The sequence below is a fragment of the Lasioglossum baleicum genome, chromosome 9 (genome assembly GCF_051020765.1).
Source record: "Lasioglossum baleicum chromosome 9, iyLasBale1, whole genome shotgun sequence".
Classification (NCBI taxonomy): Eukaryota; Metazoa; Arthropoda; class Insecta; order Hymenoptera; family Halictidae; genus Lasioglossum; species Lasioglossum baleicum.
In genome coordinates, this window is record NC_134937.1 from 3,086,211 (window position 1) to 3,111,426 (window position 25,216).

Consider the following 25,216-nt stretch of genomic DNA (forward strand, 5'->3'; position numbering starts at 1 on the left):
ATTTTTTATTTCTAATAGTCGTTTTGATATTATATTTATATATCACGGGCACTTAATTTACATTTTTTGGGTCCATTCTCCACCCAAATCCGAATCATTCTTTTCACAATGCCTAAACAAACTAAATGCATGTAATCTAAAGGAACCTGGGTCACTAATCCTAGATCAAGTTTTGTGAGCAAACTTTCCAATAATTGGTGATCTTCATAATCATTCCTTTTGAAACCAATGTCCGTCCGTAGAGTAAAGTTAGATTTATATCTCCATGTAGTTCTACCAAAATATATACCCTCTTGTGTACATTTCTCACAACTATGGAGAGAATTATGTAATTTTATACACTTCACAAAAGCTCTTGCCGGTGCATCAGCTACAATGCAACTAACACGAAAGGTGAATTTTGATTTTTTTCAAAATCAAGACATTCGTCAACAAAGGGACGAAGAAAATTGTTAGCATCATCTGGTTTAGAATTTCCGTAACAAAGGCTGACAACAAAAGGTGTTTTATCAACGGATTGATCCAGTGTACATAATATGGGCCAAAAAGAATTTGTTGTGCTTGAATGTATTGGCAAACCATCGATATTAACGGTAATAGATAAAAGTAAATCCCATTTAAATTCCGATATTCTTCTATCCATGAAAGGATAATTTTCGGAAACTAATCCTGCTGAAACTCTTTCTATTATGCCAGTTTCAAGTCCAAAATACACGTATGACACTATCACATTTCTCAACGTTGATAGTCTTTGGTGTACGTAACAATGTACGCGAATCGATTGGCAAAGATGGATGATGCAATTTTAATATTTTCAATAAATCATCAAGAGCAGCATGAGTTACATTATGTTTATGGGACCAAGAGATCAGAGATGAATCTAGATTTGATGTTAGAGTTACATCAGCTGTCAAAGTAGCATCAACAATTTCATTGGCAGATGTAGAAGGTAAATCACCAAGATCACAGGGTATACATAAATTGGTAGTACTACTATGAGACGGAGACAGACTCGAATTATCATTTTTACCGTACACAGTAAAACGTGTTCCTGGAATACTTATACGAAGGCTGTGTTGTATTTCCTTTGCATTTGTTGCTACATGCCGTTGTTTGGTCCGCTTTGAGATCGATTTAATTGAGCTTCCTTCTTCTCTCTCGGCCTCCATTTCTGTCTTTGGTATACCTAAACCAATTGCTTAGGATAGCGAAGATGTCGGAATCTGTGGCTGTTTCTGCCACTTTATGTCTACGCACAGCACCTGCAACAAGTAATTTTGTTTTGCTATACAGACTGTTCACGCTAACACTAGCCAGCGTTTTTCTTGCAAATAGTAGACATTAGAAAAAAATTAAGGAGGAAAAAGTTATACTGTTTTTTGCAAGCAATGTAATGTTTAATTTTGAATAAAAAAAGTACTGACCTTTATTAGTCGTAAACGTAATAGTTAACGCACAGTTTCACTTTTATTAAAAAAGGTCTGTGCACGATAATTTGGAGGAACGGTTAAAATAAGATCGGACTCCGTAGTATGTTTTCTCTACACACAAGTTAATTCAAGAGAAAGCTCAGTGTACGACCAGAGACCACGTTGCCTCTACAACGACTCGTAACTGACTGACCCTGTCAACTTTTAGAAAACTCCCCAGGAAAAGGTAAAAATGAAAGAGAAGGGGAAAACCGAATAGTGGGAGGAAAGTAAGGAGAGGAAGGTACGGAAAGACTCAGGAGAAGAGGAAGCGGAAAGAAGCAATCGCTAAAGGATGCTATGAAAACGGAGAAAACGAGAAGAGCTGAAAAAGGCAATCAGGAAAGGATATCATAAAAACGAAGGAAAGGTTCCCCAGGGCCTGGTCGTAAACCTTCAACAGGCCCAAGCGAAGGGACACAGGAGAGGATTAGGCCCGCGTAGATCTGGTCGCCGGATGTGTACCAGGACTGACCAGACCCGCGCAGGACGGACAACAATAGGAAGGGAATATGGCAAGTAAATAAGTTTTCTAAAACGACAGCGGTGCAGGGCAACACCAAGGCAGGCACAATATCAAGTAACAGTTTTAGTTTTCGAGATATTCGCAAAGAACTATCGCTTATACAGTATTGAATTTTTCGTATTGCTGCACGCTCCGCAGCAATTACCACAGTTTCAATACCAGCAAATATTTCCGTAAGACCGCGGAGTTCACGTGACAATGTTTATTAACATCAAATCGTGATTCACTGTTGAAGTTATCATCAACGTTTATACGTGACTATCCCAGTAAGATAACATGAAAAATGTAGGCTAATCCTTATTTTACGGGACCAAGAATTTGAATTTGATATTTGATATGTAATTCAGTAGATTTGAACGAGGAGAGCTGAAGAAGAAAGAAGGAGTCCTACGGAAATATTTGCTGGTATTGAATCTCCTACTTGATATTATGCACAGACCCTTTTCAAGAAACAAGGTGAATAAATTATTCGTTAACTAATAGGTTTACAGCTAATAAAGGTCAGTACTTTTTTACTCAAAATTTAACGTTCTTTTTGATGTTTTGGCATAAAAAATATAGCATTCCATTTAAAAAAACGAAGTTGCCTTAAATCACCGAAACGCCTCCACTTACAAAACAAATATATGAATTACATAATGTATCCCTTCAAACCATACAACTTTTCTAGAAAAAGTTTTTTCATACAATGCATACTTTGGAAGTTATTGAGGGTAAACAAGTTGCGTGGATCACCCTGTATATATAACATTATGTTAGCATCCACGACTACGACTAGTCAAGAACCGATGCCGAGGCGACCCTTAGGATTGTAACGGTTTACGATAGGGCCTAAATAGGCCTACGTGATGACTAGTATGGGCGCTTTGGGCCATCCAGCTATCGTTTTGTCAGGTCACATTTATGAGGGTGTAATGAAGGAAAGTTGCTGAGGATATGCAACCCAAGGCCACACTGCCCAAAAGAATTGGGACTTTGTTTAAAGAGGATCTGGCAACAGAGTGGGGAAGGCAGAGTGCCTTTTGGTGAGAGTCACCTTCATTTATAAATTTTTGCAATGGAATGCTATGTATTTTTTATATGATATAAAAACGTGTGTCGAAACGAATTCATTCGTATACGACATAATGACCTTGAAGGTCACACAAGGTCAGAAATAGAAGAATTATTCAAACACAATTTTTTGTACTTACATTTTATCACTTGCATCAACCTGTATTCTTTTAAAGCGATCTTATTGTTTCTCCCGGTCCAATTGCACTTAAGAGCCAAAGTGTTCGTGGAGATTCTCTCCAACATCCTTTTAATAATTGCTGCCAGTGTATTGCCATCTATATAGCTCAAGTATGGACATGATATTTGGTCCCCTCAGGGTTTCAAATTCATTTACCAATCCTCTTCCTTTTTCCACTCTCACCATCGCCTTTTCAGCGGGACCTACTGTTTATGGTGGGTTCCGAACCACCTTTTGCCAACAACACGTGAAAAACACCCCTGGTGGGTCACTTTCCGGTTTTTGACCAGACGGTCACCCATCCTAGTGCCGATCACGTTCCACGTTGTTTAACTTCGGTGATCTAACGAGAACCGGTGCTTTCAACGGGACTACGGTTGTTGGATATAGCTCAAGTAATTAATCTGATATAATGTGTGGTAAAAATTAGTTTACAGTCTGTTTATAAGCAACAAGATAAGACTAGTTTCAAAGTTGTAAGTCGTAGATAAACCACATACAACTCTAAATGAAGTTACATTAGAAATATTACCTGCTGCATTTTAAGATATGATACCAAAAAACTTCAGTGATAAAGTACTTACTAATATCTGTTCATGGTCCTTATTAGTTGAAAGCCAAGTATTTAAATTTTCAAAATCCTCAATTTCGTTACAAGGTATTTTGACTTCTGGAGGCAGAGAAACTGATGTTGATGAAGTAGAGGGTAGTGACAATCGCATTAAAATATTATTCTGCGTTTCCCTAAGCTCTTTCATCTCATTTTTTATGCCAGCAAGATGTTTGGCAATTACATCTGAAATAAAAATATATATATAATTAAAACTTCAAATTCCATGTCGTGCGCTTAATAAAAGTAACAAAAGTAAGAATGCGTGCACAAATTAGCGTTCACTTACACGAGTTCACGTTCACTTTGAAAATGAACTCGATCGAGTCCATGCTCGTTTCTCTCTCTCTCGGCAAAGTACTTCTTCGCAATAGTTTCCTTTTGAGGTTATTCAAACACGAACGATCTCGATTTTATTCAATCGGTCACGCGAAGATCTATTTAACTCTATTCGCACCTCTGTTCGAATAGAATCGCTCTAATTGTAATTATAAAGTGACGACTCTCAAAAGCGAAACAAATTATAACAGCGAAAGGTTTCAGCGAAAGTTCGAAATATATATTACTTTAAATAAGAACACGTGGTTTACTACGTTTCTTTATTATAAAACTGGAACATAGTTACTTTACCTAATGAATTATTCAGCATGGATAAGATAACTTCCCTGTTCGATGGCTCATCTGCAGAATTGGAGAAGCATTTAACAGACCTAAAAGTAATTATGTATTAGTTCATAACTTACAGACATATTCACTAAAAAGAATTTACAATACGTGGTAATACGTATAATTAAGTATAGGTTTAACTAATTCTTAAACTAAACCACTAATGTAACAATATACTTACCAACATTTGGCGTAACTGCATCTATGGCTGATCTTCCATCGAACACTTGTGCATCAGGAAAATCTGAAAAATGACATAGAAGTTAATCTTACAACAAGAAAAGCAAAAGGAAACAAAATTCTTTATTGCAATTAAATGCATGCGTATGACTTACTAATACAATGTTCGCCATTATCATATTCATCACTGTCATAAACTTTTTTAATTTTTCTCTTTCTTCTTGATTCTCCTTGCTCTCCTTCCCACTCAGTTGCAATTTCTGATTCACTTTCAGCCTGCCTGCACTTCTCACGGGCTTTACTCAAATCATCTGAAAAGAATATTGCGTTTATACTCTTGCCAATAGTGCATTATATTGTGATCGCAGCATATAAAAATCACGTGTGTTATACAATAATCAATAAATATATCTATATATATGAAATTTTTGAATGAATTGGATTTAAATATATATATACTACTCAAAACGCGAGGCCGGGTTCCGGCGAACGCGTTGAACCTGCCTCGTGCCCGGACCTGACTATTTAGTAACATTATGTAGAATACAATTTGTATTCTATTCTATTCTACATACAGCAAATTCTGAGACATATAGAACAAACAAAGTGATTCGCTTCACATAAATTTTACGTAATTTTATGTAATTTTTTGTTATAAAACAGCCCACCTACCAGTCTCATAAAAAACTCGTCTAATATCATACAATGTCCAATTGTCGTCTGGCAATATTCCACCTTGTAGGGCTCTATTAAATTTAGCCATTAATTTAAAAGGCGGCCACAAACATTCTTTTTTAGCGGTGTTAACCATTCTGTGCGTACAACGCTGATGCCTCCACTATTACAGTCTTGTGTTGAATTGAATTCTACCACTTTGTACATTATGAATTAAGTATGAAATGAAAGAAGAACGACACTTCAACAGTTCGACGCAGCACAGAAGAATGAAATAGTGTAGCGATAAATACCAAATGACGATCGGCGCAACATCTTGAACGACGCGCGCTTCGCTTGTTTTCTGGCACAGCATTCTCATCTTTATACCAAATACGGTGAACGTACTACAAGGAAGTGTTTCAGCGACGCTACTAGCGTCTCTGACTGTAACGCTGACGGACCCTGTAACCGTATATTTGATCTTTAATCTCTGATTATATTGTGTTAGCCAGACGGGCTGAGTATTGGTATAAATTAAACTAGCTAATGGCGGATGTGGAGATTCGAGCCTCCATGCAATGGATAGCGGAATAGTTTGGATGGAATATTAAATGTTCACAAGCGAAATCTGGTAAAAGGATGGTATATTGAGCCACCTTTAAATACAACGAATATCTATGACTTTGTGGTCATATCCAATATGAAATATAATAACAACGATTGATACAATCCGTCTTACTGAGTTCCTACTCACATAGGTTTGTCTCCTAACTAACGATAACCCAAGTCCGCCGGCGGACGATTACCTAGAGTTCACGTCTGGTCGCTACGTATTATAAACGACTGAGATTCCACAATAGATCTTTGGACACGTTTACTACTCATGCGATCGGCCGAATTATCAGATGATGCGCACTTATAGAAACGAGCACTAGACCTCGGAAATTCCGTAACACTTAAGAGTTGCCCTTCAGCACAGTTTGTGGACTCGGAGCAACTTTCAGTGTCAGTAGAACCTCTTTGGCTGTGACGATCCAAATACCATACAGAAACCCGAATGATTCGTGAACTTGTCTCTCAAGGACGATCGACACAATAATGAAACACCAGCAGGGCACAAGTCGGATCCGCGTGGAGTTTCAGTTGCTTGATCTAATTGATAGAACACGTTCCCGAATCTAACCACGTATTACTCACTGTTGAAACCAATAAATATACCGGAGTGTCCGTACGACGACTTTCGTGAATTTAATAGTTGGGTCTCGCTGTCCAATACGACTAGAAAAGGAGCTTTAATGAATTCTTTAATCCACGCTTGCTTGTAGGAAGTTACAAATTTCGGAGCTACGTTACTTTTACATCAAGTATTCAATGCAAATGACTACTACGCTGTTACGGCGAAATTACGCGTATGGTGATACGTTTGAACTGTGCCAAGAAGCGGTTTGCAATCGCGACTCCTCGGTTTGAGGCGCGTACGTAACGAGGTTGGCTAGACGGTTTGTCTAGTACAACAGGACGGTTTGGCCTCCCGAATACGCACCGGTTATCGTCGAACGGACACCTCGCGAACGCTTGCTCACTGAATCGCTTCCAGACGTAGAGTGAGTTCTTGATGGCCCTCATCGATCTCCTTCGATGATTATCGAGTGGGCATCGATGCGTACGCAACTATGATTAGTGGGGCGATCCTGCGATCCTTTACTACGACGAGGATTGCGTATGACGTCATAGATCGCCGTGGTAGATACGATTTGTTTGTAGATAAGAGAATAAGATTCTCAATGTTCGCGAGGTGTCGATATGTGACCGACACGGTTACAACCTAAGTTCAAATCCATGCATATTATTTTATTCTTTTTCTTCTTTAAATGTACATTTTCAAGTACTAACCACTTTTTATTATATGTACTACTACAAAAACTTAAAGAAATAAATAAATTCCGAGACTGCACACAATAAAACTTTCCTGTATCAACCATCGCGCAAAAATAACAAATTATGAGATATATTCATAAATATGACAAAAATCAATTTATAATATAAAATATATATATATACACATACACACACACACACACACACACACACACACATAAATATGTTATAACATGTTTTTAGTTGCAGCATATATATAATATCTGTAGACCCAACGTTGGGTATTCGTTGGCAAGTTGACGTAATTTTTCGTCGTTATACGTTGGGTATTCGTCGGCAAATTGACGTAATTTTTCGTCGTTGGCCCTACGTTGGGGATTTGTCGGCAAAACCACTAACCATGCCCCACCATTCCCCAACAAACTCCCAACCGTTGGCCACCGTTGGCCAACCGTAAATGCTACTAGGGATGCCAAATTCTTTGAAATTATCCTGTCCGCATTCTTTCCGGGTATACCAGGGTATACCCCCCTCACCCTCATAAGCCAAGCTGGTAGGCGCTGTCGATGAGCATAGCTTGTACATCTTTCGAAACTGTGACGACACATTATCCATGATGTGAATGATCTTTGCCATAGGCAAAATTATCTGCGCCGTGTCTATAAGTATCTATGATAAGGCGATGATGTAGCAGAGCCCTGAGGCAGCTATATCGGCGGGAATGTACCGGTATAATTGACGGGACGCAGTGGTCCAAATGGACGACTTAGGAGTGCAAAAGTCAAAGAACCAAACATGTAGTAGGCTCCATGGAGATGATATTAATTTCTTAAAATTCTGCATGTGGCGCTCAAGGTGCCACATTTCCTCGAAAAGCGTACTTTACTGAGGCTGAAATCGCCGCGCATGCGCGAGAAAAGGTGACCCGTCTGGGAACACTGGCTAGTCCTCCTAGGTGCCACGAATAGCGCCTATGTACGCGCCTGAACTGGTCGAGCCTTTAAAAATCTGCCGTAAATAATTCCGAGCCCTGTTCTAATGCATCGTGTTACTTTTTAGGATCCTCTCCGAGCCGACCCGCTGCAAATAGAACAACTGAGACTGAAGAAGAGGGGATTACCCAAGTACCTGAATCTCCAAAACAAAAGGTATGTAAGAGTTCGTTGCATTGTAGCACTTGAACCGGTGATTGACCAGTGATAATATCGGCCGTCGGAGAAGCTGAATTCTTGCTAGTAGCTCACTGGTGTTTTAATGACATTAAAACTATACAGGTTGTTTGCGAGACGTATTTTATAAAGACCTGTAATGGTTTGAAGATTGAAGATATGTGAGGATTTATTACTAAGAGAAGAGCTAAATATTATGCTGCCAATTCAAAAGTAACAAATTTTCAACTTTTCATTATTTTACGGTGACAACTTCTTGACGCCGGGTTCTATATCCCGTATGAATCTCGTTTTACGTTATTTTTAATTAAATAAATATTGTGATTAAATATAGTAATATTTTTTCTACTTATCTGCTAGAGCAGCGAAAATCATTTATTGTATATTGTTAATAAATAATTGATACATAGGATTCATAACCTTTATACTATAATTTGATCCGACAAAATAACGGATTTGAAACTGTTTATTCTGCTTTTGGTTTTATTTGGTACAGAAATTGCATAAAAACTGAACAATTTAATTTTTTGTTATTCTTATAAGGCAATGCAAACTATTTGCGTTTCGTGCTTGGCAATTATTGTTTGAAAATAAGTGTTTTGAAGTTCTCAATAATTTCTTTGGTATTAATCAACTTTACTAATCAACTTTCTACGTATATACTAGATATATTTAGTGGAACATACTCCGCTAGATAGCTGTAGTGATATATTATACAGGGTGAGTCACCTAACGTTTGCATCTCAAATATCTTTGTTGTTTCTAAAGATACGTAAAATATGGTAAGGACAAAGTTAAATGGTACAATGGGGCCGTCACGATGCCAAAAAAATGTTATTTTTATGTCATTTTTTACGAGATATCAAGGTCACCTTCATTTTTTTTAATGTAATGAGGTATTTTTTAATACATCAATCGATGCAGCTGGACATTCGTTATAAAAAAGTACTAACCTATGTATGTCGAAAAGTTAATAGTTCAGGAGATATTTCAATTTAAATAACTCTGAAATACCATTACTGTCGTACTAAAACGTTAGTGTTTACTTACTTATGTAACGTCTTAGTACGACAGTAATGGTATTTTAGAGTTATTTAAATTGAAATATCTCGTGAAGTACTAACTTTTCGACATACATAGGTTAGTACTTTTTTATAACGAATATCCAGCTGCATCGATTGACATATTAAAAAATACCTCATTCCATTTTAAAAAATGAAGGTGACCTTGATATCTCGTAAAAAATGACATAAAAACAAAATTTTTTTTAGCATCGTGACGGCCCCATTGTACCATTTAACTTTGTCCTTACCATATTTTACGTATCTTTAGAAACAACAAAGATATTTGAGGTGCAAACGTTAGGTGACTCACCCTGTGTATGTTGTCACGTCGCTTTGTTAAATTTTCGTAAAGATGGTCGAACGAAGAATAGCGACACCGAGAATTTATAAGCGAGAAGCTGGGCCACGCTCGGCCGCGCGATGCGTGGTCCTCTCGGGACAAAATACGCTCACAGCCTCGCGATTCTATAATCGAACTTTACGAAATTTCGGGCGCCAGACACCCGAGGGTGTCACGCGAAAGAATCTTGATCTGAAAACAGTGATTGAACACGATCGAACTCGCGAGCCTGTGACGTAGTAAACTAAATTGGATAGCTAACACGAAAGGTACAGGGTTCTACGTCGGGGGGACACGAGACGTTCCCCACGGCTGAAAGGCTTTCACACAAGAAAAGTACAACGTTTCGGCTATTAATTCGTTTATTGAACGAAGATGTTAGGCCGTCGATGCGATCAGCAGCGATTACAAGAATAGCCGGCGCGTCACCGTAAATATCGTGACAGATGTAAATCGCACGCGCTGATTTCGGTTCTAATCGACTTTCTTCGCTTTGGATCCGGCAGCGATAAGATGTTCGCGACGCGGAAGACCTTGAAGGTCACTTTCCGACCGACTCAGATGTAAGATGCGAATTTACTAGGACTGGCGTTGTTCGAACTGAATTTACCGTGGAACGAGTGCAGGTTAACTGGAATTAACGACGGCAGCGATTTATTGTGAATCGTGAAAAATCAATTACGTATTTTAGTATCCAGCATGTTCCATATCATCTCGATGGGATTTAAGTCGAGAGATTTGTGCCAACCTCGATTTGTGTTTGGGGTCGTTATCCTGATAGAAGTGGAACACTTCTGAAATCCCCATTACTTCCGCATTTTGCTTCAAATTGTATTTTTAGAATATCCAAGTATACCCTTTATCCATGGTAGCCTCAATCATTTGCAATTTCCCAACACCGCAATAGCTAATGCAACTCCAAACCATAGCATGACCACTTCTGTGCTTGACTGTGCTACGTTGGTTCTTGGTAGCCGTTTGTTCTCAGTGTTACGTCACGGGAGCGGATTGCGCAAATAACTACGATTATCGTTCTTAACCCGCGCGTTTAAATGACAACCTTTTGAACACTGCTTATGAATCTAGCACTTACTGGCGTTTTATGCTCGGTTGAGGCGACGAATGCAGTGATGGGATTGTTGGCGCTTTTCGCGCGCATGCGCGACGATTCTAGCCTCAGACGGCCTCAGTCAAGTACGAAGATCGGGTACCTTGGTCGCCCTGCTAATTTCGCGAAATGTACTATGATTTAATTTTAAAAAATGAATGTAAAATGTGTACATGTATATATACAGGGTAGCCCACATATACATATAACTCTGAACAGCTCAATATCTCGAAAACTATGCCATCGATTTTAAAGTTCTTAGTCTTAAATTGCATGGAACTGAAGGGCCTTTCTGACTACATAAACGTGAAGTGGCCTCCCTTCCCCTTTAACGGGGGAGGGGAGGTACCTTTGTAATTTTAAATGGAACCCCCTATAAAATGTTACATATTTAGATTCTACAGGAAAAAACGAGTCAATTTTGTCTGAAACATTTTTTTGTCAGATACTTCCATGATGAGATATAACAGTTTGAAGTTTCGAGTTGTAGGTACTTGAAGCGCTCGGAAATAGCGTTATGGAATTATACGCGCTTGAGTCCTTTGCTTATTCGTGAAAAAATAAAATGTACTTTAAATTAAATGTTCAAAATGTCCACCACGGGCTTGTAAACATTTATTTACTCGAAACATCAAAGTTGTTCTAACATTTTTTAACATTTCGGGAGTCACTGAAGCGCAAGCGTCACGTATTCTTTGTTTCATATGCTCTTTTGTCGTCGGTGGTTCAAACATAACTTTGTCCTTTACATATCCCCATAAGAAAAAATCTAATGGTGTTAGATCGGGGGATCGAGGAGCCAATTGACGAGGTCCCCCACGACCTATCCATTTGTTCCCAAATTTTTCGTTCAAAAATTGACTGGTGATGATTGCAAAATGTGGAGGAGCGCCGTCTTGTTGGAACCACATTTCTCTTCTAACGTGCAGTGGCACATCTTCCAAAAGCGCAGGCAAATGATTTTTTAAGAAATCACAATAACTTGCAGATGTTATAGTTCCTTGAAAAAAATAAGGTCCAATCACAAAATCTCCTATTAGGCCACACCAAACATTTAAAGACCATCGATGTTGAAAGGGAACACATCGCATCCAATTTGGGTTTTCCACGGCCCAATAATGCAGATTATGTCTATTTACATGCCCTGAATTCATAAAAGTGGCCTCATCGGAAAAAAGTATTTTGCACAAAAAGTCATTTTCCACAACACCCTGCAGCCACTCACAAAATCTTACGCGGTGATCCTAATCTGCTATCGAAAGCTCTTGTGATAAAACCATGTGATATGAATGATACTTTTGCCGTTTCAAAATTCGTTGAATTGATGAACGACTAATATGTGATGTTTGTGCAAGTGTACGTTGACTAATATGAGGATTTAATGTAATTGCAGCAAGAATACTGGCACTATTATTTTCATTAGTAACAGCTTTAGGTTTATTGCGAGTTTTTTTACACAATTCACCGTGCTCGCGAAGCCGCTTTTCTAAATAATGAAATGTTGCATGACATTTTTCGATACCATAACGTTCAAAAAACATCACTGCTGCATGCCGATAATTTTGTTGGCATTCACCTAACGTTAATAACATATTCACTTCTGTGTCAAAAGTAGCCATAATCACAATGTTACTGTTTGAATAACAGCTCTAAACTGAAAACGTTTTCATAGATAAGTGAGTCAAACTCAAGAATTGTAAATATTATTGTTTGTGTTTCTTCACGAATAAGCAAAGGACTCAAGCGCGTCGACATCTTTGCCCCATCGAAATTCAAAAATTTTTAAATTTCACTCCACATTACATCAATTTCTAAAGGAGCTAATTGTTTCTTCTTCTCGTCATTAAAACAAGATGGCAAAATTCGCCATTCATAAGCTAGTTGAGTTAAATTTACATTTCCTACCCGGTTGGCAATACAAGTTAAATCTGTAATTTTTTGTCTACCTTCGTTATATAATGCTACTTCAGGATCTAAAAAAGTTAATTGCTGAAAAAATGTATCGTGTAAAGGTAGACGTGCAAGCATTTCTCGAAATGGAGTGATACAGAAATTCATACAATGCAACCGAACATTACTAGCTAATTCTAAATCTAAACGTTCCAAAAGCCATTCACATTCTGGACCAAGATATATAATTTCTATGTCAAGTAAACTATCTTTATCATCAATATTTAAAGTGGCAATATCTTTTAAAGCTTCATGCTTGATAAAATTTTTCCCTATTTGATCAACTAATTGCCAGCTGTTCTCATATAATTTATGTATTGAAACGTTACGCGATTGAAACAGGGCATTGAAATTATTAAAAAAGTTTAACGAATATTTTAAAAACAATATATATGCTTTAATGCTGTCGTCATGTAAACGTTCTAAAATAGTTTCGGCTGATTGTATTTGTCTTTGACGACAGCTGAAATGAAAAAAAGTTTAAAAACATCCCAATTTTCAGTGAATCTAATAATACAATCGTGCAAACAGAGCCACCTCGTTTTTGATAATTTCAAGATTTTTTTGGGTGCCACGCCAAGAAAATCTTGAAATTCTTGCAAAATTGCGCATCTCTTTGCACTGCCCGAAACGTAGGTAGCAACATCTCTAATTAAATTTTCACAAGACGAAGGTAACATGTCACACGCTTTACTAGAGATAAGCGCGGAGGTGTGACATATACAATTCAGCAATAATAAATTTGGAATTTCAATTTTCAAACGTGAAGCGAAAGAATTATTACAACCGATCATTACTGACGCATTGTCACACGCCAATCCAACTACATATATTCTTAATGGGAATACCGTTTTTTTCAAAATATTTTTCAAAAATTTTACTCGCGGAACAATCGGTGCTATCTAATGATAATATATCTAATAATTGAGTAACTACTCTTTTGTCGGATGGTGAAACATATCTCACGAGAACGCACATTAATTTCGTATCCGAAATATCTGTGGTCTCATCAATTAAAATAGAAAATCGCGTTGTTCTTAAACATTCAACAATTGTCTCGAATTCGCGTTTCGCTATTACATTTTTAACTATTTTGCTACACTTTTTCCGGGCAAGCGAAAGATCCTGCACAACTTTTGATTCGATACATATATCTTTCAAAACGGGAATTAAATGCTCGACGGTACAAAAAGCTACATTGTGTTCTGCAAAAAAGGCAGACAATTTAATTTCGGCGCGTTTCACTCTATCATTATGTAATAAATGAGTTGAACTACTAGTACTATCATTCTCGGTGGCTTTGTTATTGCACTCCATCATATTTAGTATATGTTTCTTGGTCTCTGAATGCCTAACTAAATCTTGTTTGTGACATCTCACAGTCTGATTACAAGCAATGCAATATACTCTATCTTCTACTGGAGAAGGAGCTATCCACAATCTAAAGTTATCATCCTCCAGCCAAGAATGTTGAAAAGCTCTAAGCCTCTTTGTAGCTCCTTTTCCAATATTAGCTGCCATTATTTAATTATAAATATTAAAAACAACTTACCTGAAATACTCGCAGCCCGCCTCTTCTATCCCACCTCATTTTGTAACGGTCGTAACGGACTCTTCGTCTCCGCTAGACGTTCCCGCCATATAGTCTCCCACTACTTTCCTCCCAATAGTTCCCCACTTTCGGACGTAGACGTAGACACGGCCCTGACATAACTCGCGCATGCGCGCCAAAAGCGCCAATACTCGCTGTTACAATACTCTGTTCGGTGCGATACGTTTGGTTGAGCGATACGATGTTACACGATACAAAGGTCGTTATGATACGTTTGGTTGAGCGGTACGATGTTCCGCGATACAAAGTTGGTACGATACGTTCGGTTAGCTTGCTGATTTCGCTCTGTCGTTTACACCGCCGTCTCCACGCGCTGTCTCTCTGAAGGAGTTGTCGAATCAGATCTGCGGTGCAGTCATTGGTGGATGGTGATAGTGGTGGTCGACGGTCCTTGAGGGAAATCCATGGATATGATGTGCAATCGTCATACTGCATACTGTACCTGTCTGTAGCTGTACCTGTACCTGTCTGTATGAGGGAAATTCATGGATATGATGTGCAATCGTCATACTGCATACTGTACCTGTCTGTAGCTGTTCCTGTACCTGTCTGTAGCTGTTCCTGTAGCTGTCTGTAGTTGTTCCTGTACCTGTCTGTAGCTGTTCATATACCTATCTGTAGCTGTTCCTGTACCTGTCTGTAGCTGTTCCTATACCTGCCTGTAGCTGTTCCTGTAGCTGTTCCTGTAGCTGTTCCTGTACCTGTCTGTAGCTGTTCCTGTACCTGTTAGTCATCGCTTTAATGACTGGAAAGACACGATTGAAAAGTGAATAATCGGTTAAAGAGAGAGCGAGAAGAACGACGACGACGATGAGTAAAAAAAACGTGGTGGAAGAGCTACATGCCCCGGCGAGACGTTTTTACCCGCGTAGACGTGTGGTTGTGCGGGGATTCGATGATCTTTGGCAAGCCGATATCGTTGAAGTTCAAAAATACGCGCGAGACAATCGAGGGCATCGATATATTCTCACGATAATCGATGTATTTAGCAAATATGCATGGATGGTTCCTTTGAAGAGGACGGTAGAGTCCCGAACAACTTGCAGACCGACATGGGGAAAGAATTCTACAATACAACGTTTCAAGACTATCTAAGGAGCCGCAACATCAACCATTATTCTACGTTTAGCACTATGAAAGCATCCGTCGTGGAACGTTTCAATCGCACGTTGAAGAACAGCATGTGGAAATTTTTCTCGTTGAGCGGAAAATATCATTGGATCGATGCGCTTCCCACGTTGACCGAGGACTACAATAATCGAAAACATCGTACCATCCGTATGCGACCCGTCGACGTGAACCGTAAAAATGCCAGCCGCCTTCTATCCACCGCGTACGACAAGATGGAGATTGCTGGTCCTGCCAAATTTAAGCTCAATGATCGTGCGCATTAGCAAGTTCAAAACCCTATTTGACAAAGGATACACGCCGAACTGGTCAACCGAAATATTCAAGATTATCGCGGTGAAACGACCGAATCCTGTCACATACCTCTTGGCCGACGTAAGGAGCAAACCGATTGCCGGAGGATTTTACGAACACGAGATACGTGCGACAAAATATCCTGACATATACTTAGTTGAAAAAATATTACGTAGGAAAGGAAATAACGTATACGTAAAATGGTTGGGGATGGACGCGTCACATAATTCATGGATATCTAAAACAAATATACTTTAATTTTGTATTTTCTACTCACATTTTTTGTATGTAAGAGTTATGATAGTTATCTTTTTTTCTCTAAAACGGCTATACTTTATATGTAGAAGTCACTATAATTCATTTCTCTACTTTAATTGCATTTTTTTTATTCTATAGGAATTGTGAAAAAATGTAATTTGTAATAAAATAAAGTACAAAAGAGATATTCTCGAATAATTTTATTTTAAAATAATGTATCGCGTGTTACAAAAACACACACACACACACACAACATTAATTTTTTAACCTATCTGTTTTGCGCCTCGGCCGCGATGATGTCAGCGCACGAAGCCGCCAGTTCGCAATCAATCAGCGAACTTTGATCGAAAGATTCGCTCTCGACGATCGCTTTCATGATATTCTTCGCGTTGCTATCCTTCACCGCAGCGGCAAAATTCATAAATTTAGCAGTCAGCGTAGGAACATTGTCGATCAACCATGAATACATGTTGTACACACAGAATTCGAGATTGTACAAGTTACGCATAGTTTTTTCCGTGATGTACAGAGCCACGAACTGATTCGATAATTTCACCAGATTCATACCATTGTGATTAACTATTTGTAATGTTAAATCATCGCTCATTTTTCGACACTGTTTCTGCATTATTTCTACGTTTTAGCGGCGGTTGTCTTGATCTGAAGCATGACGCTCGGAATACGATATTTTATATGCTGTCTCCCCACCACTCCTTTTACAGATAAGATCAACAAAATGGGCGCATCCCCTCCCCGACTAGTCTACAAAGATTTACAATAATCTCCCTACCACTTCGTTCTCCCTACCACTTCCTTTTCTTTTACGGGGATAAAAAATGGTGACTCGGTTTTTCTTAATTGATGCTGTAATGCCCCCAAGGAAGAGTATCGATCAAATTACTGCACATATATCGCTTATCGTCGTTCGGACTCAATGCTAATTTTATTTCTGACATCGAATACACCTGATGTTGTACGGACACTATACGATTACTATTAACACTCTTTTCCGTATTATTATGAAGACAATCGACATAGTCTTTGAAACTTATATCCCGAGCGGTAACGTTTGTCCTGATGCCTTTGATCTTTTTAGTTTCGCCATCGCAATGCACGCGAATCGCATACATTTTTGAACGAAGCCCTACAAACTCGGTCATAATTTTACCGCCGTTCTCATCCTTCATCAATCCTAGTTGTTTATTGTTCACAATCGGAACACCGTAAACGTTGTTCGGGTCATAATTACTTGTGTCGTATCGATGGATATCACGTTTCAGCAGCGCATCGTACGCGTCATTGCAAGCGATCTCGTATATCAAGCTGTCCGTGTCCGTGTACAAAATCTTACAATTTTTCTGGAAGTTTGGGTACATGTACTCGTAATGAAAGCTGTACAAATGAAATTTCGATATATCCAATACAGCCATGCCTACGTAGATTGGTTTGTAAAACTTAACGAGCAGCTTTTTCATCTGAATCGCGACGAAGTCTTCGGAAAACACTGTATAGCTGTGAAAATTTGGTCTAGCTATCTGTTGAGGATTGCTCGTGGTCGATCAGTAGATCGTTCGAGCTTCTCGTATACTTGCACGTGGTGTGCCAACTAATTTTGTTCGTCTCGAAGGACCACTCCCCACAAAGGGAAGAACTAAGTTGAAATGCGTTGTAAACAGTGTACTTTATTGCTGAGCTAAGTGAGAACTCGACTGCCGCTACAAGGTTTCTAAAGAGAGATGCTACTAAATCGACAGTCGGAAAGAATCTGAGAATATCTTGATGTATCTTCCTCGTGTTCGCCTCGTCCTGAAGTTTGTCTCCTTCCAGCTTCCTTTTCCTTGGCCAATAGGAAAATTCGGATCCTTCAGCTGGACATTGATTAGTCGGGTGGCCCGTCTTCGGTTGCAGTTCGATGGTAATTGGTGGTGGAGGTGCCTCAATAGCGCGCGCACGAGAGTGGGGTACACGCGAAGGCGAAAGCCCGCCAAAACAAGGGTCGTGGGACCGAGCGAGAGAGAGGTCCAAGGGAGTCCCAAGAGGTCCTTGACTGAGAATTACGACTTCCTGTCCTCGACCGATTCGAGACTTTGACTGTCTATTTATGAGAAATTGGAGAAGCTCCTCCAAGGGGTTGCGTGACTTCACCCAAATTCCTCGATTAGTCTCGCCCATCTGGTTTCATCAAGGACCTCCGTGGAAGCCTCTTGTTTCCCTACTTATTCTAAGCCTAAGCGTTTACATATCTCTAAACACTATCAATCGTTCGACGCCGTGTCTACCATTCCATCGAGAAAGTAATTTCACAATCGCATGATTTCGAACGTTCTCCATCGTTTTTCCAAACACAGCCTTGTTCATTAATTTGAACAAATTCTTGGAAAAATCGTTGGTCGCGTTGGCGCGTAATTTTGTGTTCAAATCGATGTAGCCATGCAACCATCGCGACTGTCGAAACTCTAGAATTCGATGAATTTTCTTCAATTTCAGATTGTGCTTTAGACTTTGTTGGAGGTATCGATAATGTACAACGTATCGTTCCTTATCGTGAAGTGTTGCCATCAACTTTCTTTGACTCGAGTCGGTCGCCGCGTCGTGACTTGGACAAAACGGAAGATCCGCGTGAGCATCGTGAATTTCGCGTGGATACTCTAAATGCACCTCCAAAATGTATCCTACGGGGCTATCGATTGGAACGGATTCGACATCGAAATTACCTACGTCCTCCACCCATCGAAAGTCTCTGTACAGTAGAGGTTGTGACATAGCCCAACCGTACAAATTATTCACATCGAAATACATTAACTAGGTGGATGGTTTGCTCGAGTCGTGGCTAGACGAATATTTATTGTTTGCGCATGCATATCTTTGTGAACACTGACTCAATCCGCCACGTGTTCCTCGCTCCACGAACAAAAGCATGTCGACGTCGGTGAACAACTCCAATTCAATCTTTGTCATTTTCATCATCACGTCCCATGCGAAACCAGGGAGCGTGTAATAATGCGCCGGATCGAGCTTGTAATTCTCGAGACAGTCATCGCGAAAATTTTCAAAAACATCTGCCAACAACAGTACATCCAATTTTAAATATAAATCGCTGTACTGTCCAAGCGTTCGTATAGCGAAACGCGACCAAACCGTATTCGCGTGATGGTAATCGACGTCGGATATCTCGCTGCCATTCAACTGATTGTAAAATGCTTCGCGCGACGGCAAACATGTATCGTTTAATTTATCGTATGATGTCAGATAGTCGTATGGGAAAACGCCTTTTCTGGTCAACAGGTTGAAATCGTCGTCGGAAAGATATGCAAATTCACCTCGTACGATGCGTAATTTACTTTTGTCCAAGTATGACGACAGCTTGTCCAGACTCGAGTTCAAGAACTTGAACGAGTCGATGAAGCGAAATTTCAACAACTTTGCGTACTTTCGCTCTTCATCTGGCTGTCTCTCGATGGAAACGTTTTTCGTGAAAGAGATATACTTCTCTTTCGTCAATGGCAACACATTTATCTGCCCCTCGAACGCGTTTGCTAATTCTTTGATAATGAAATGCGCGTCGTAACCTGATAAATCATGGAAAACCACCGGTATCGTGTATGAAGATTGATAGTCCAAATTGCATCCATTATGAGCCGGACCACGATACGCGCCCGTGAAATGACAATGATCATGTACTCTCGTCGCGTCGAAAGTGTCGAACGGTTTCTCGCAGGCATGACAATGTGTGGCCGTACGAAAATTTAACTTTTCCGCTTCAGTTAGTGGATTCATTGGCACCGTTTTATCAAATATAGTCTTCGAACCCAATGATCTTGTCAGTGTTTGCATTGTAGTCCACATGAGACTTCAAAGACATTTCATCCCACATCAATATACATAATTTGTCTTGAGCACTCATGGTATCCGCTTGACGGTGAAGATGCTCCATCACAACTTGTGATACTCCAGTCTCGACTGGAATTTTCCTTAGCATCTTCTTCAATGTTGTTTCGCTGGGTAAATTACACAGCTTTCTCAGCAGCTTGTACGATTTTGGTGACTGCTTCAGAAGTGCTAAGGCCAATATCTTCTCATCCGTCGTGTAGCGCCTTCCCTGAAAACATATAATATTTCATAAAGTTATAAATAAGTTACAATTAAATAACGCAATGAAAATACAGCATATATTATATAGCAACAATAAATAAAGGTCAAATATATTATACAGCCATATCCAAAGATAAAACAAGTTAATTATAGGGTCATTCCATGCAAAATCGGACACTTTTTGAAGTACCATCTCGAATTTTGTTGAGAAAATATATAGAGTTTCTCAGGCACTTCGTGCAACTTCATGCATGTAGAACATCGTGCAAAAAGATATTGCAATTGTAAACGTTATCTTTCTTACTGTCTGTATATCACATCATGTTTGTTGGTGCAGTGGTGTATATCATACCAAGCGTACGGATTATTAGAATTATATATTTGCAATATGTGAGAGTAGAGAAGAACACATGTGTACAGTGTGGCGGTTTGCCAGAGAAGAACTATAAAGGTTACAATGTGTAAATACGCAATAGAGTGTTACGAGCATAAACAAAGTAATCAACAGATGTCGCGATTATGTCGATATGGTAGATTTCTACAATGTTGACCCATGTGAACAATAATACTATTTAACATTTTGTTGGCAAATTTCGTGGGCTGTAAGTGCTGGATACTTAAATGATATGTTATTAACTACATCTAAACATTTTACTCACCTGTGGCATGGATCTGGATGTGCGTAACTGCATCTCGATGAACATCTTCTGCGTATCAGATAGATTTTCAAATCGATTTATCAGACTAGATTCTGATAAAGCTCTTGCTCGTTCCAGTCGTGTCTTTAAATCTTCTCTCTTCCTGTTTGCATAACGGTTGCGTTTCAGTAATTTCTTCGCAACGTTGTACAATCTGCCTGCAGTTGGGGTCAATTGGCACTTTTTCATGCCCCGCAGCAGTACATTTTGGTTCTTCTGTGGGGTTGAACACTGCTGTAACTGTCCCGATGTACTTGGACCAGCTTCGTTGTGTCCATCAATATCCCACGCTGTTTCTTCATAAACCACATCTATCCTTGGCGTAATCAGTTCTTCATGATTAGCGTCTTCATATCTCAGCGGTGTAGCAGATGCTGGATATTCTTCTGCTTCTACATTTTCATGTGCATATTCCGTCTTCTCACTTTGCACTGGCAAATGCAAAGTTGGAACTGCATCATTTTTTAATTTTTTTCTCTGAGCAAAGCACAGGAAGGAGGTTTCTTCAAAGTGCTTGTAACACACTCTGTATTTACGTCTCTCAGTGCTTGTCAGTTTAGGTATGACAGGACACTGAATTTCATTAGCCCGTTTACATTGACTAGCCTGTTTACATTGCCAGCTGATTCTCGATCCACCGTCGCCTCGGTCTCTGCATGGGGCGGGGGGTAATACCGTCCCTCATCCAGTCGACGACGAATCAGTTTAGCTGATTCATGGCTAGGACAAAAAGAAAAGAAACATTAGCGAAATACGAAAAAACGAATGGGTCAACTTGAAAATGTTGAAATCAAAAATTGACTAGCATGTTTACATTGCCAGCTGATCCTCGATCCACCGTCGCCACGGTCTCTGCATGGGGCGGGGGGTAGTGCCGTTCCTCATCCACTCGACGACGAATCAGTTCAGCTGATTCATGGCTGTAACAGATCTAAAAGAACAATAAATAAATGCCTAAATATAGGTTTGCGCGTGTCAATAGATTTCCACATCACCCATGAGGTACTACTGTCGATGCGTTTTTTTTTTGTCAGTGGTATCCCCTGTAGGCCTATTCCACTGTGACTTACATCTTTACTATAATATTTAAATTTTTTGATTCTGCACACTTATTTTCATGTGTGCAGCTCGATGTCGGTCTATTACATCTTTACTGTAATATTTAAATTGTTTGTAATATCGCTGATGGAATCAGTGATTCTGCACACTAATTTTCATGTGTGCAGCTCGACGTCGGTCTATTACATCTTTACTGTAATATTTAAATTGTTTGTAATATCGCTGATGGAATCAGTGATTCTGCACACTTATTTTCATGTGTGCAGCTCGACGTCGGTTATTTACTATTGATCTTTTAGCTGTAATTACAATGTTTTCATGTTAGAATACAATTATCATTTTTACGTTTTTATATACGTCATATTTGCTTTTAAAACAACTCTTTTCTCAAAGAGTTCCGCGGATTGTCTATTTCTTTTTGGACAATTTGTCATTGTCGCATAAGAAAACAATCTCTCGACAGGTGCGGAGGATGGAACTGGTGTATTATACTTACGGAAAACTTTTTTCATGTGGACATACTTCTCCAAAACTGGCATATCTCTGCGTTGGTCTTCGAAATAATGTAGTATTTCCAGTGATGCTTTGGAAGAATAGTCTGTAACTTGTTCCGTCCCAGTGCTTTCGCCAAAATCAAAAAAGTCATCGGGCGATGTTGATTGCGTTACTGCTGCTGTGATTGCATCGTTGTTTTTCCTCATTTCTTCCATGACTGTACTTTTCAAAGTTTTGATTAAAGCGTCCTTCTGCGTGTCGTCCACACATAGAAACCACCGATTTTTAAAATTTGGGTGGCTCAAGGCGCCCACTGCCGCACATTTTGATTCATCGGATGCAAACGTGAATATGTGATGGAATCGTTTCTCCAGAGTCTGGAGTCCAGACTTGTTAATAATGATTCACTAATTGTATCACAGAATCTCCACTGGTTTGCAGCTAACATACGTAGCTTCCTCCTCAACAAAGTGAATAAACACGGTACGAGCGTTCCATAAAATATATTTTTGTCGCCTTGTAAAATGTCGATCGCTTGTGCGATAGGTCCCGTGCATTTCAGATGCTCTTCAATATATGAAATGTCATTTTCATTCAATATATTTTTGAGACCCAAAGCTCTTCCAATCTCAACCAATTTTGGCTTTAGCTCTACTATCTGTTGCAGAGCATCGTACAGGGAGTTCCATCTAGTGTCGCCCGGTCTTTTCAGCATGTGGCCGGTTACGTTCTTGAATATTTCCGAAGACTTTGGTCGATTGCACACTTTCCACAACATATTGCACTTTTGCATAATCTCCGTGTGCAGTACTGCCACGTATTCTGTTCTCTTAATCGTTTGCGCCAGGTCGCTCGTGACGCACAAATGCAACGTATGCACAGCACATCGAATGTGTCGTGGTAACACATTTTCTAGAAGTGTGTCCATTCCTTCTTGTTCTTCTGTTTCTTGTTCTGTTTCTTCTTCTTCTCTTTCTTCTTCCATTTCTTCTTCATCATCTTCTTCTTCTACTTCCATTCCTGGTTCTTCTCCTTCCTCGGCTTCACCGGTGACTGATCCAATTTCTTCTATACAATTTGGTTGCACACCAAACGTATTAAATGCTTTCACGAAGTTGCTGGCGTTGTCGGTGACAGTCGCCACAATCTTCTCTGCATCTAAATCAAACTCACGGTGCATACAGTGCAGCAAGTGCTTTATTCTGTCGTATGAATGCGTCCCGCGAAATCTTCGACATCCTAAAGCTGCAGATTTTCTTTCGTAATTTTCTGTTATCCAATGAACAGTCACGCCCAGAAAACTGCGGTGCTTGCCACTCCAAATATCGGCTGTTGTACAAACATATTCAACATTTCCCAAATCTGTTTTAATTTTGTCCCTTGTTTCATCATAAAGTTTGTTGATACGGCGACCTATTGTCCGTCGACTTATCGGTTTCATTTTCTTGGCCATATCTAGTTCTTCAAATATTTTTTTAAAGTACGCACCCTCAACAATTTGCATGGGGATCATTGCATCGATGATGAATCGTGCCACGTTCATTTCAAATTTATCTTGCGGATTCGCACCACGATTGACTGCATTTCTCCGTCTGGCTTGCGACGCATCATCTAGATATTCTAAATATTCCATATGGTGTTTCCTCTTAAGATGCGTGAGGAAATTGGAGGTCGAATTCCATTGACCTTTGATTTCGTGCTCAGGACTGCATAAATTGCACCGTGCAGTCGCGTTGGGTCCATCACATTTTTCGGGTAGTACGCTGTAAAATCTTCCCCTCAAAATAGCAGGAAGTACAGCCGGTAGCGCTGAGGATTGCTGAGCACCTCCTTCTTCACTCACGAATGAGTTGCTTTCCACGTTGAACGAACTTCCTGAACTTACACTCATTATTACAACTTACAACTCACTACACTGATTAATAATAATATCCACAGAACACTTCTTTCACTGCTACTAAATGTATTTACTACTTTTGCACTCTACTATGTATTTGAATGATTGCATAAGCAAACTAACCACGATTGTTAAAAAGAAATATGTTTAAATAAAAGAAAAGAAATGGTGACTATATAATTGATAAATAAAGCTTAAAAATTTAACAATCTAGTACGAACTTATGCAATCATTTGATATTTAACAAAAAAAAACGTGGTAGAATTATAATATCTAAGCAAGCTCTCCGATACTTTCTACGCGAATGCTTGCTAAGAACTGATCAGGGAGGGCAATCTCCCATGTATAATGTATGGACCTTAGCACCGCCATCTATCCTAGTACCCTCAACTAAAACCTATATATATATAGCTATACAATTCTATAGCTATAGATATACCTAGTATACCGCTTACTTTAAATTCTAAGTATAAGGATAAGGATACAATAATTTTGTATAAACAAAGTTTAATTTAATAATTTTTTATTTTAATGTAATTTTAATAATACATAATACAGTATACCCTCGCCCCCGCGTCCGCCGCGAGCCCAAGCTACTCGATCCACCTGAGGATTTCGCGGGATCGGCGGGGCGCGATGTAACTGGTGACCCGCAGGTGCTGTCGATCAGTTCGGTCGTCTTTAACAAAAAAACATATAAATCACAAATATACATAAATATACAAAATATACACAGATGACATCAAAATACACTGAATAGCACTGACCTTCCTTGATGTCTTCTTAAGTTTTCTTCCGTGCAGATTTTCCAAGCTTATTATGTTTTAATAAT

The 25,216-nt window shown here is 39.3% G+C and overlaps 4 protein-coding genes across 15 annotated transcripts in view; 1 reads left to right on the forward strand and 3 right to left on the reverse strand.

Moving 5' to 3' along the window:
• Mical-like (MICAL-like protein) overlaps positions 1 to 25,216 on the forward strand; it is a 118,716-nt gene that overhangs the window by 39,952 nt on the left and 53,548 nt on the right. For 8 of the 9 annotated variants that reach the window (XM_076430520.1, XM_076430517.1, XM_076430518.1 and 5 more), the window contains one exon: positions 8,280 to 8,368. In XM_076430520.1, the coding sequence (XP_076286635.1) occupies positions 8,280 to 8,368 (89 nt within the window). Of the gene's footprint in view, position 1; positions 1,985 to 8,279; positions 8,369 to 25,216 lie in introns of those variants that run through there. The other variant, XM_076430522.1, reaches the window with a different exon arrangement.
• On the reverse strand, positions 1,058 to 14,645 carry LOC143212129 (uncharacterized). 4 transcript variants are annotated; one of them, XM_076430543.1, is made up of 9 exons: positions 14,404 to 14,645; positions 5,358 to 5,804; positions 4,841 to 4,996; positions 4,687 to 4,749; positions 4,470 to 4,549; positions 4,129 to 4,321; positions 3,814 to 4,025; positions 3,189 to 3,633; positions 1,058 to 1,262 (listed from the first exon to the last, which is right to left on the reverse strand). In XM_076430543.1, exons 2-5 carry the CDS (start codon positions 5,494 to 5,496, stop codon positions 4,482 to 4,484), a joined length of 426 nt encoding a protein of 141 aa, XP_076286658.1. In that variant the 5' UTR covers positions 5,497 to 5,804; positions 14,404 to 14,645; the 3' UTR covers positions 1,058 to 1,262; positions 3,189 to 3,633; positions 3,814 to 4,025; positions 4,129 to 4,321; positions 4,470 to 4,481. The 4 variants fall into 4 exon arrangements, with proteins under 4 accessions (XP_076286658.1, XP_076286660.1, XP_076286657.1 ...); XM_076430545.1 differs by lacking the exon at positions 14,404 to 14,645 and having other exon boundaries at positions 5,358 to 5,557; positions 5,654 to 7,427; XM_076430542.1 differs by lacking the exon at positions 14,404 to 14,645 and having other exon boundaries at positions 5,358 to 7,425.
• Positions 9,573 to 12,462, reverse strand: LOC143212130 (uncharacterized). Its single transcript, XM_076430546.1, has one exon. It carries the CDS (start codon positions 12,053 to 12,055, stop codon positions 11,474 to 11,476), a length of 582 nt encoding a protein of 193 aa, XP_076286661.1. The 5' UTR covers positions 12,056 to 12,462; the 3' UTR covers positions 9,573 to 11,473.
• On the reverse strand, positions 19,933 to 22,702 carry LOC143212401 (uncharacterized). Its single transcript, XM_076431184.1, has 3 exons — positions 22,489 to 22,702; positions 20,895 to 21,613; positions 19,933 to 20,242 (listed from the first exon to the last, which is right to left on the reverse strand). The coding sequence occupies exons 1-3, from the start codon at positions 22,700 to 22,702 to the stop codon at positions 19,934 to 19,936; spliced, it is 1,242 nt and encodes a 413-aa protein (XP_076287299.1). The 3' UTR covers position 19,933.

Excerpts from the sequence above, each read along its gene's own strand:
- LOC143212129 (XM_076430543.1), bottom strand. The coding sequence starts at position 5,496 with ATGGTTAACACCGCTAAAAAAGAATGTTTGTGGCCGCCTTTTAAATTA. Across the intron at positions 4,750-4,840 it reads TAATGGCGAACATTGTATTA|ATTTTCCTGATGCACAAGTG; the intron begins GTAAGTCATACG and ends GTCATTTTTCAG. Across the intron at positions 4,550-4,686 it reads TGCAGTTACGCCAAATGTTG|GTCTGTTAAATGCTTCTCCA; the intron begins GTAAGTATATTG and ends AATTACTTTTAG.
- LOC143212130 (XM_076430546.1), bottom strand. The coding sequence starts at position 12,055 with ATGAATTCAGGGCATGTAAATAGACATAATCTGCATTATTGGGCCGTG.
- LOC143212401 (XM_076431184.1), bottom strand. The coding sequence starts at position 22,702 with ATGGAAGAAATGAGGAAAAACAACGATGCAATCACAGCAGCAGTAACG. Across the intron at positions 21,614-22,488 it reads CCACATGAAAAAAGTTTTCC|GGACGGTATTACCCCCCGCC; the intron begins GTAAGTATAATA and ends CGACTGGATGAG. Across the intron at positions 20,243-20,894 it reads CATCCAGATCCATGCCACAG|GGAAGGCGCTACACGACGGA; the intron begins GTGAGTAAAATG and ends ATATGTTTTCAG.